At 39.0% G+C, this 10,864-nt stretch overlaps 1 protein-coding gene across 1 annotated transcript in view; it reads left to right on the top strand.

The window, feature by feature from the left end:
- The window catches only part of LOC119598747 (serine/threonine-protein phosphatase alpha-2 isoform-like), a gene marked incomplete in the record, with an annotated part of 38,998 nt that extends 35,084 nt beyond the window's left edge, over positions 1-3,914 (top strand). Inside the window, 6 exon segments of the mRNA XM_037948539.1 lie at positions 1,638-1,751; positions 1,855-2,069; positions 2,317-2,332; positions 2,335-2,429; positions 2,532-2,675; positions 2,800-3,914. Coding sequence (XP_037804467.1) covers positions 1,638-1,751; positions 1,855-2,069; positions 2,317-2,332; positions 2,335-2,429; positions 2,532-2,675; positions 2,800-2,898 — 683 coding nt within the window.
- Between the last annotated feature and the right edge of the window lie 6,950 nt (positions 3,915-10,864).

A 10,864-nucleotide genomic window follows, 5' to 3' on the forward strand; every position in this document is an offset into this window, starting at 1 on the left:
ATAATATAATAATAATATATATATATATATATATAATATATACAATATATATATATTATATATACATATATACACAAAAATATATATATTATATATATATATAGATATATATATATATATACATATATAACACCATATATATATATATATATAAATATATAATATATATATATAAATACATAATACACACACATACTATAAAATATATATTAAATAATATATATATATATAACATATATCCAAAATAAAATTTAATATATATATATTTTATATATAATATATAAAATATATATAATAATATACCACATATTATATAATATATATATTATTATAATATATATTATATATTTTAATATATATATATATATATATATCAATATACACACACATATATAATATATATATATATATATATATATATATTATATATTATATATACATAAACACAAAATATATATATATATATGTGTGTGTATATATATGTATATATATATATATATATATATATATATATATATATGTATATTTATAATATATATATATATATATACATATATACATACATACATACATACATATATTATTGTGTGTGTGTGTATGTATATAGACAATAATGTATAGCAGTCACGTGAGCTATCGATGAATTTCACTATCATGTGTTGGCAGGCATTGCTTTGAGGACTAGCCGATAGATTTGCCAGTCACTGCTCAGGTAGGAAAAGTGTTCATTAATCGAGGAAGTGCGCGAGTGATAAAAGGAAGACCTTTTTCTCTCTCTTAGGAATGAACATTACAGATGGAGACGTGATTTCCATACGCAGTCGATGCGGGAGGGACGAGGGACGGGATCGATCTCCTTACCCATGAGTAGAAAGGGAAGCGAAAAGGCTGTACATTTTTCGCAGGTGTACAGCGTCATACGACTACAAACTAAGTTAGCTTTCGTATTTTCCCGTTTATTGTGCAAGTCTTGACTCCCCTTGAACAAACCTTTTAATTTCTGCCGTATCCCTCGTTGACCTTGGCCGTGAAGAAGAAAGGGAGGATGGGGTTTGGGGCAGAGGATCAATACACGAACGCAAACCCCACCGCTCGCTCCAGTCCCCTCGCCCTCTCCCACCCTCCCTTCACCAAGGTCGGTTATGTAGGGGAAAGGGAAATTCGGCCCCGCACGCCCATCCCTTGGGCCACTTCCCGTCACGTACGCCATTACCCGGGGATCCCCCTGCCCGGCCCTGGCTGCGTTGGCGCTTCATAGATTTTTTTTATTGAGGGACCTCGCTACCTCCTGTCGTCACGTGATTCTTATACCTTGACATTTTTAAAAATAATTTACTGATTTTATCATTGTTTTTAAAAGATCTTCAATTTAATTACACATGAATCTAATCTTTATAGGTAAGGGCCCCTGTTTTACATTATTAGAAATTAACACTGTAAACAATACTTGTAAAAGAAATTTAAACAAACTAAAAAAAAATTTCAATTTCCTTTCCATTCCCGGGGGGAAACCCAAAAGGGCAGTATTACGTTTTGTTTCCCGCTTTTTTGAATGGGCCCGGTTTCCCCCCCCAGAGCCCCCCCCTATTTTTTTTGGGGGGAGTTTAAAGGGTCGAGGGTGGTAAAAAGCCTTTGGGAAACCATATGTCTCCTCTTGGCCTACAAGATCAAATATCCAGAAAATTTCTTCCTTCTCAGAGGCAACCATGAGTGTGCATCCATCAACAGAATCTATGGTTTCTACGACGAATGTAAGTCTAAGTTCTCTTGCTGTCTTTGTGTGGGAAAAATTTATGGTACCCCCCTTTCCCAAAGAAAGCGCTGTATCCAATTTTTGAAACCTGTACCTTTCAGGCAAGCGGCGGTATAACATCAAACTGTGGAAGACCTTCACAGACTGTTTCAATTGCTTACCTGTCGCGGCCATTGTGGATGAAAAGATCTTCTGCTGCCATGGAGGCTTGAGCCCCGACCTCCAGAGCATGGAACAGATCCGTCGCATTATGAGGCCTACCGACGTGCCAGACCAGGGCTTATTGTGCGATCTTTTGTGGTCAGATCCAGACAAGGTGCGCCCGCCACACCCGTTCTTTTTAAAAACTGAACCTAGTTTGTTTCAATAAGTAAAAATGTCAAATTTTCATTGTTTTGAATATCACTTTTTCAACTGGGAAAACTGATGGTATGATTATTTGATTTAAATGGCAAAATATTCAATTCCTTTATATTTCTTATGAAAAATCTGTACGCAGGAAATTGTTATCGTTTTGATAACTTATGATTTACATTATTTAATTTAGAACTTTCTTTTCCCAGGACACAATGGGCTGGGAGAAAATGATAGAGGTGTATCCTTCACTTTTGGGGCAGAAGTAGTTGCTAAGTTCCTCCACAAGCATGACTTTGACCTCATCTGTCGAGCTCATCAGGTAATTCTTGATGTTGATTTACAGGCAAACCACTGAGATGTTCGAGTGCAATTTTGTTAATTTTACGCAAGTCGTGCATAAAACAAAGAAATTTGCTTCCAGGTTGTTGAAGATGGTTACGAGTTCTTTGCCAAGCGACAACTAGTAACATTATTCTCAGCACCCAACTACTGTGGGGAATTTGACAATGCAGGTGCAATGATGTCTGTAGATGAGACGCTTATGTGTTCCTTCCAGATACTTAAGGTACAGTATTGATTAGATTTTGAGATTCACATTATTTATATGAATAAAGACACTATTCCTTAAATTTGACTAACGGTATATTTAAATTAAACCGTATTAACAGTCTTGCCTCTTCTGTTTACAGCCAGCAGATAAAAAGAAGTTCCCCTATGGAGGATTGAACACAGGGCGACCCGTAACGCCGCCGCGAGGAGCAGCCAATCAGAAAAACAAGAAGAAATAAAAACTAGTGTTGGTGTCACTGTCTTGGTGTTGGCAAGTCTGAGGTTGGCCTTTGTTCATCCTTGCCTTAAGTTTTGTGGATTGCTATCAGGGGATGTGACTTCAAAAAGAAAGAAATATTGATTTAACTGGGTTATTTATAATTAACATATTTTAATCCTGGATGAACAAGGGTAATTAGACATTGCAACCCAGGACATAAATCTGTTAATGAAATAATTTTATGGAATTTCAGTTGCTAGATTATCCATGATAGTTATATTTATTGGTACATTGGCCCAGGTTCCCTCAGTAAAGTTATTTTTCTATTTTGAACCTTCATTTTTGTTTTATTCATTTATAATTATTAATTACTGTATTTTTTAGGGCAAAGTCAAACTTTGTTTTATCCGAAATAGGTTTTATCAGCAGTATTAATGCTAAAAGGTTTGTCTATTGGTTCCAAATTTTCTAGAAAAGAATTGGCTTGCAACTGTGATTATCGGAAAATTTGTTCAACTTCAGTTTATATCTTGGAAGATAAGTTTGACTTGTATTATATATATATATTTCAGTGTGTAAATAGCCATGGTATTTAACCGCATATAAGCATTTACCATTGTTCTTGTATAAACTTTAGGGCCCAAAGAAGACTCGAGTAAAGCAGCGAGGGATGATAGTTAGAGAAGCTGCTGGTTAGGTTCATGTACAAATGTCCAGTTGCCGTAGTAGCAGGAGCATCTGGCTTTTGCTATCGCTTGTATAGTCAGAACAAGAGCGCACTGGTGGTGGTATGTCGAGAGCCCAACCCCTACCCAAAACCTTTCGAGAGAGAAAGAAATGACTCTCTTTCCCACACCCGAGGACTTGCATCATACATCCACCAGGTAAACCAGGTATTGGCTAATATACCCATGCTAGATTTGTGGAGTTTGGGCATGGTGTGAAAAGTCCCTTAATGTGCAAAAGTAAAATACATGTACCAAAGCAGATGTAAATTGTGGTTGTTAATTCAATAAAAGCGTTCATCTCGGTAATTTTGTATTACATGTCAAGAGTGTAGTGCGGTATAAGCCACAATGGGAGCACCATTTACGCCCGTCTCCTCTTCAAACAACGCAAAGGCATAAGGAAAGAATGCTGGTGACACGTTTGCTGCATGCAATGTACCGTATCTTTCGGTGAATTTAAAGACGCTCAGGCAGTGACGGGAGCAAAGGTGGAACACTTGGTTGACCCCCACTCCACTCCTTTCCCCTCCCCCTTCTCGGGTATATTATATTTTTTATCAGAGTGATTAGTTGACTATCACTGTTTTTGTGACTAGATCACCATTTTTCAGCACGACAATTTTCTGCCTAGTTAGCAACCCTTGGAGGAGAATAAAGGTAAAAGGAATGGTAACTATGCTGCTGAAAACTGGTGGTGTGTTCTGGCGAGGATCATGTCAGTTGTCAGTTTTTTGGTCTCAAGAGAAACTGAATGTGCCTGACATTTCCTTAAGTTTATTTCATTCATCATTTTGTAATTATTTCTTCTGCTGGCTATCCCATACTTGTAAAGTTTTTACATAATATTTGAGTGTGCTGTGAGGGAATAGCACACACCTCTGCACTTACGTACTTTACAGTTAGGTTATGAATTTCACTATTATTAATCATTTGCAATAAAGGTGATGATTACATTTTTTCGGCTCTGGTTTCATGTGGGCAGTGTGCTCTCAACCACAAAACTTTAGTACTTGCCTTTTATTATTTTTCCTTTTTATTCATTTTTTATTTATTTATTTTTTTTTTACATGAGCATGGCCACATAATTTGTAAGCTACAGAAATTGCTAGATACTATGACCAAACCATGGTTTACAAACCATAAGTAAAAAAAAAGTGAAAAAAATATGAATTTATTTTAAAAGTTCCTGCCAAATATATGTAGAGCTGCTAAATAATTGAACCTAATTGAGTTAACCTTTTGTAGGTGGTTGTGAAACATGTACTGTTTACGTTATGATGATTATAATATTAACATATTAATGACATTGAAAATGAAAATACTTTTTTCCGAAATTCAAGAAAAGATTGAACAGGTCTAGACCTAGTAATTGTTTGTGAAGCCATCTTTGTACACCGCAAACTAAAGTCGCCTATGGCATGCCATCCCAGCGCTGAAGATGGATGTCATCAGTATACAAAGAAGTACTTAATTTGATTATCTTTTCACTATTGTCTTCACTTTACATTGACTCGGCAAACTTGCAAAATCTCAAATTTCAAATGTGGAATTTTGAGTAAGGGAAGAGAAAATGACTTATGGCTGATAACATTGGAATGGCAATTTATAAAAATGCAAACGGAACCCATTAAATCTTATCTTAGATATTAATAGAAGTGCAAAAAAATATTCATACCTGTATTGACAGTGATACTGGGCTACACCAAGATGAAAATTGCATTCGAAACTAAATCAAGACCTGAGATTAAAGGTGATGGCAGAATAGGGAGGTTTAAAGGAGAAGGCTCAAGGCGCGTCGTGGCACAAGAAACATGCTGTAATAGGGTGGTGATGTAAAGATGGAGGATTCATTACAGAACACGGGAGTATTGTTCAAAATTACCTGCTTACATGGAAGAACGCCGTTCATAGACAGAAATGTGACATGGACAATGATCGTTAAGTAGAAAAAAATACTTTGTAATAAAATAATCTAACAGCGGGCATACGAAACAATAATCACCGCAAGATTTGACAACAAAATCGTATTGAAATAAATTGAATGACAATACAATTGGGTATTCAGAAACAATTATAAATCAAACGCACTGAGGCGGACAATTTTACTGAAGTTGGGTAATTGAAATCGGGGAAAACGAATGAAAACGTTTGATCAGTAGATTTGTGACAATATGCTCTAACGAATATGCATTATATCCGCAAAAAAATATGCAATTTATGCTGTAAAATGTGCTGTTATGCATGAACAATATGCTTTATGCACTAAAAGTATACGTTTAAATCCATAAAATATGCAATTAATGCACCATAAGCCAATTTCAAAATCTGATAGAGGTTTTTTTGTGTGTGGGATTAGGTTAGAAAATGAAACAAGTGGTTACAAACAGTGTAATAGAACAATTTTCAACAAATAAACTAAAGTAAACGCAACAAAATACCCGCAACCGTCAAATTAAAAAAAAATTATGTGAGCATTTTCACACAAGAGAATTACATTTCACAATTAGGTGACCCTTCAAGTTTTCAAATTCGAATCGCCGCCTATTATCGGCCAGAACAGTTTTATACTGTGAAAAAATCTTTTTACATCACATGAAACAACAAGAGCGCATTTAAAACATGAAATGACATCTGTGAATCTGGCGGTGGGATCCGGTAAGACCCGGGTCTGACCTGATAGGCAGACTCTATATCCTTTAATGAACTGAAGCCCGTTTTTTTTTTTTTTTTTTCAAAACATTAGGAAGTTTTTCTATATAAGCTTTATCATACAGCCTATTTAAATCTTTCTGGACATTATCAATTAAACTTTATTGAATGGTTAATGGTTAAAAGCAAGATAAATGTGCTAGACATCTAGGTCATAGTTAGGGATTAGGGTGGGTAGTTGAGTTAGTGATTAGTTGTCTAAGCTGGGCAAAGGAATTGGTGAGTGAAAGGGTTAGGGTCGGGTGTGGTAAGGAGTTAGATTAGATGAAGGATATGTATGCGTTTGAGGAAAGAGAATAGGTTGTTGAAACAAAGTGTGGGATTCTGTAAGGATGTCTGATAGGTTGGGAGGTCGGTGAAGGGAGGATAGGTGGGGGGAAAGCAGAGTTAAGTATGGACGAGACAGAAAGGGAATGTGGGAAGAGACAAAATGATAATTGGGGATTGGTATTGGAGGATGTGTAAGAAAGGTCTCTTGAAGGCATACAATAGATGGGTTATAAAAGGAAAGGATATGACAAAGGTCATGTCTGTGGGAGCGGAAACCGCGAATAGTCCAATGAAGGATAGTTATACTTTAGTGATATAGATTGTAGTACGTTTTGGAGATTTTGAGGGGGAAGCAGCTAGAGGGTGGGATAAGGACTGAGATTGGAAGAGTTGTGGGAGTTGGTGTTCTACTAGGAGGGGTTTTTAGGAGATGGAGGGTCTGAGAAGGGGATACTTGTGACATAAGGGATTCACGTGTGTATCCAGGTGGGAGTGGAAGGGATAGAGGGATGGTGGGAGGGTTAATGTGGGCGGGGTTGGGGTCGGGGGGGAGGGGCTGTGTTGGGAGGGGTAGGAGGATAGGGTGTAGGGGGGATATCGTTAGGAGGAGGATGGATATCAGCAGTTACTTGCAGTGTGGAAGGAGCAGGAGTTGTAAGATTTGGAGGTTGAGTGTCAGTTTTCATTAAGTAATCTTGTATATTTTCAATAGTTTCTTCTGAGGGTTGGTTGGGGAGTTTTGGGGGATAAAGGATTTCTTGTGAGGGGGAAGAGAGGATTGGTGTCTCAAGCGTAGGGCAAAGGAAGGTGAGGTGTTTGTGTGGTAGGGGAAGAGGGGGTGGAACGTTTGTTCTGTCTGTTACGGGTAGTGCGAGGAGGGAGAGGGGAAGGTGTTGGGGTTGTAGTGGTGATTGGAGTGTCCTGGGTTTAGGATGGCAAAAGAGTTTGGCTGGGGAAGGTAGGAGGTAGAAGAGGGGGAGTTAGATGTAGGGGGGGGGGGTAGGAGAATTGGTAGAATGAGCAGTTTTTACTGGAGTAAGGAGTAAGAGAGAAACCACGTCGACGTGCTTCTTGTCTGGCTTCACGTAGTGTGAGTTCAAGTTTGAATCTGAGAGTTGCTACCTCAGACTCAAACTTGTAGGTGGGGGCAGCCCTATAAAATACATTATGGGGGCCGCCACAGTTGGCACATGTGCGTGATTGTGCAGAGCAGTTAGATCGGGTATGGCCAGGTTGGGCACATAGTGGGCATCTGGCTGTGGAACGGCAATGTTTGGCTGGGTGTCCTAGAGCCAACAATTTTGGCACTGACGTGGAGGAGGTTGGTATGGACGAACAGGGAGGGATTCTCCTCCTATGTAGACGTTAAAGGGAAGGTCATGCCTACGGAAGGTAATTTTGGCTATGTTAGTGGGTTTCTTTCGATGACCTCTGGGGGGAATGGAGTAGCATTGTACTGATGTTGCCATAGTCCCGTGAGACAGGCAAGTAGGAAACTGTTCCCGGTGCAAGTATTGAGGGTTGGATGGGGTTCTGCAAGGTTGGGGTTACCATATAGGTCAGTTAGTTTTGTTAATGCTATAGCTTGGTTTTCGGATGTTACTGTGACAAGACGGGAGCGGTCGGGTCGCTACGGAAAGAGACTTTACCTACTTGTTTTTGGAGACATTGTTGGAAGAGAAGGGGGTTGTCAGAGTAGGGAGCTGTGGGAGGGATCACGAAAAATCTGTCCCATTTGGCTGCGCTAAAGAGAGTATTCAAGACTGTTGTAGAGATAGGGGTAGTAGAAGGGCGGGGGCGTGACGAAGATGAAGTAGTGTTGAGGGAGGTAGTGTTATGGAGAGGTGGGCAATAAGGCTGTAAGGTATTAATAAGGGAGGATGGGTGGTTGATGTTGGAGGTTGTGGGGTAGAGGTGTTTTAGTTGAGCATGCTGGGAGAGTGGAAATGTTCCTTAAGGGTTGATTGTTGGCTACTGTACTAGTAGGCATTGATGAGGGGGTAGTTATTGCAGTGTTCGGAGCCGTGGTCAAAGGAGAGCCTGGGGTCAGGGAATCGGGTGGGTTTACATGGTTGGGGCTATTTGATAAAGGGGCAAGCCTCATTGCCCCTAATAGTGGGGATATGTTTTCATTACTGGCCATGGTAAGCCTGGATAAGAACAGTCCACCCCTCAGGGTCCCCTTGAGAGGTAAGGGCTAGGTAACTAAATCAGGGGAATACCGTGCCCATGGCTCCCTCAGGCCGTTCAGGACTGGCACAAAGTCAGCCTTTCATCCTTTCAGCACGGCTCTCGCACCTTAGGAGGTGGTTTGCAGAAGGGTTTGGTGAAGGGACAGAAGCGAAAAGTGGGAAAAAAAAAGACCATGCAAAATTAGTTGAGTCGAGGGCTGAATCCTAAGGTTGGGGAGTTCCCCATCATTGGGTCCCAGTCCGCCTCCTAAGCCCCCCACGACAACAACGGGCAAGGGATTGGGGGGGGGGGTAAATTTATTGAAGCAGACAGAGTCAGACCTTTTGTTTCTAACTTTTTGATTGCACTACAGAGACCTTCAAAAGAAGTGGCAATGAAACAAACTAGTTTTCAATTCGATATTGTCCAGCAGCTCCTGGCTTTCTGCTATTTGTACAGACTCTGAAGTATCAAGTGACATGGTTACTTCCGATACATTATCGTAATATCTGTTAAAATAACTGACTGCCTCAGTCCATGTTCCCCATCCTGTTATTACGGGTGATGGAGGAAGAGGTACACCAGGAGCCAGTTCTTGAATTTCCGCAATCTGGACGATGCTTTAACAAATATGCTTTTGACAGATGAAATGAACTTATTGACTAAAGGGTAATTTGAACGAACTAACTCCACTCCTCGATGCAACCCATGAGCCAAGCAAGTTACATGGATCATATTGTTGTACAAAACTTATAATGCTCTCATTGCTTTGCACATATAAGCTGCAGCATCAGTGACTACCAGCATAAAGTTTTCATACAGAATCTGCTCCGGCCATAGTTTTATTAAAGAATCGTTGAAATAAGCTGCCACTGTTGAATGATTTACTTTTTCTAAAATGGAAACATTCCCAAGGTACGATTTACCTACTTCGGTTTCATCGCCTAGGATACCGAAAATAAAGCATACGATATACCTTTGCTCAACGTCGGTGGTCTCATCCAACGGCACCCAAATCTTCCGGCCAACAGCTTTCTGTCTCAGTATTGCGATGGTTTTGTCGCACAAGGAAGAAACAATATTTTCTTAAAGTTGTTTGGTTAGGTATGTTGTGCCCAGTATAGGTTGATAAGAAATTATTGAATATGGTGTTACTCAACTTGTTTAGTGGAATGTCTGCAGACAACATAGCATAGCAAAGATCACTGTTAAATTTATTTTTGTCAGTATTGTCATTGTTATTGGAGGTGGATTGGCCTACAGCACCAGCTTCTTCGGTGAACTTTTTTTTTTCATGCGCACTGGTTTTCAAATGCTGCACTGCATAAAACTTTCTTGAAACTGGAATCTAAGAAAATATTTATTACTTTACGTATCAAATGAGAGTTTCAAATCTAATAATGATTTCCCAGTGAGTTAGAGCCTAAAATACTAGTTATGGGACGAAAACATTTTAACGATTCCGATTCTACACTATTATTGTACCGGTTCTTGCTATTATTGCATAATATATTCATTTATGTGCCTATGTATTAACATATTTAAGTAATCTATAAGATAAAAATGATTAGAAAAGTTTATCATTGTGTATAAAAGCTTTATAATAAACCAGATAACAATGTATTAACGATACGGTTTTATATAAAAACATATAAATAATACCTGTTTGTTGCAGTATTTGCAAGTTAATTTATCTTCTTTTACAATGAAGCACTCAAATTCCTTCACCAAATCTGCAGCTTTCTGGGTGTTAGATTTTGCAATTTTTGGCATGATGCCTAAAACTCAAAGATTTAATAATTACGTTGACGGCTGGCCCACTGCTGAGCCAGTCCGAGGTCCACAGTCTACACAGTGCCGGGAGACTCACCGCGGTGCCGCGCGCATCGCTAAGAGCACAATCGCGCGATATTATTGACCGTTTGGTTGATCGCTGTTTCATGCGCTATTCCCTTGGAAAAGTGTGCCAAAGTACGGGGTAAAGTGTAAATTTCACCAATATTTTGGTTGTTCACAAATGTACTCCCTTGCAATGGACGGAGAGCGGTAAAAAACGTGTTTCTTGATCTTCAAATTTTACGTGGGATGGTATGAGGTTGAAATCTT

This window comes from Penaeus monodon, chromosome 41, assembly GCF_015228065.2.
Source record: "Penaeus monodon isolate SGIC_2016 chromosome 41, NSTDA_Pmon_1, whole genome shotgun sequence".
In the NCBI taxonomy this organism is placed as follows: domain Eukaryota; kingdom Metazoa; phylum Arthropoda; class Malacostraca; order Decapoda; family Penaeidae; genus Penaeus; species Penaeus monodon.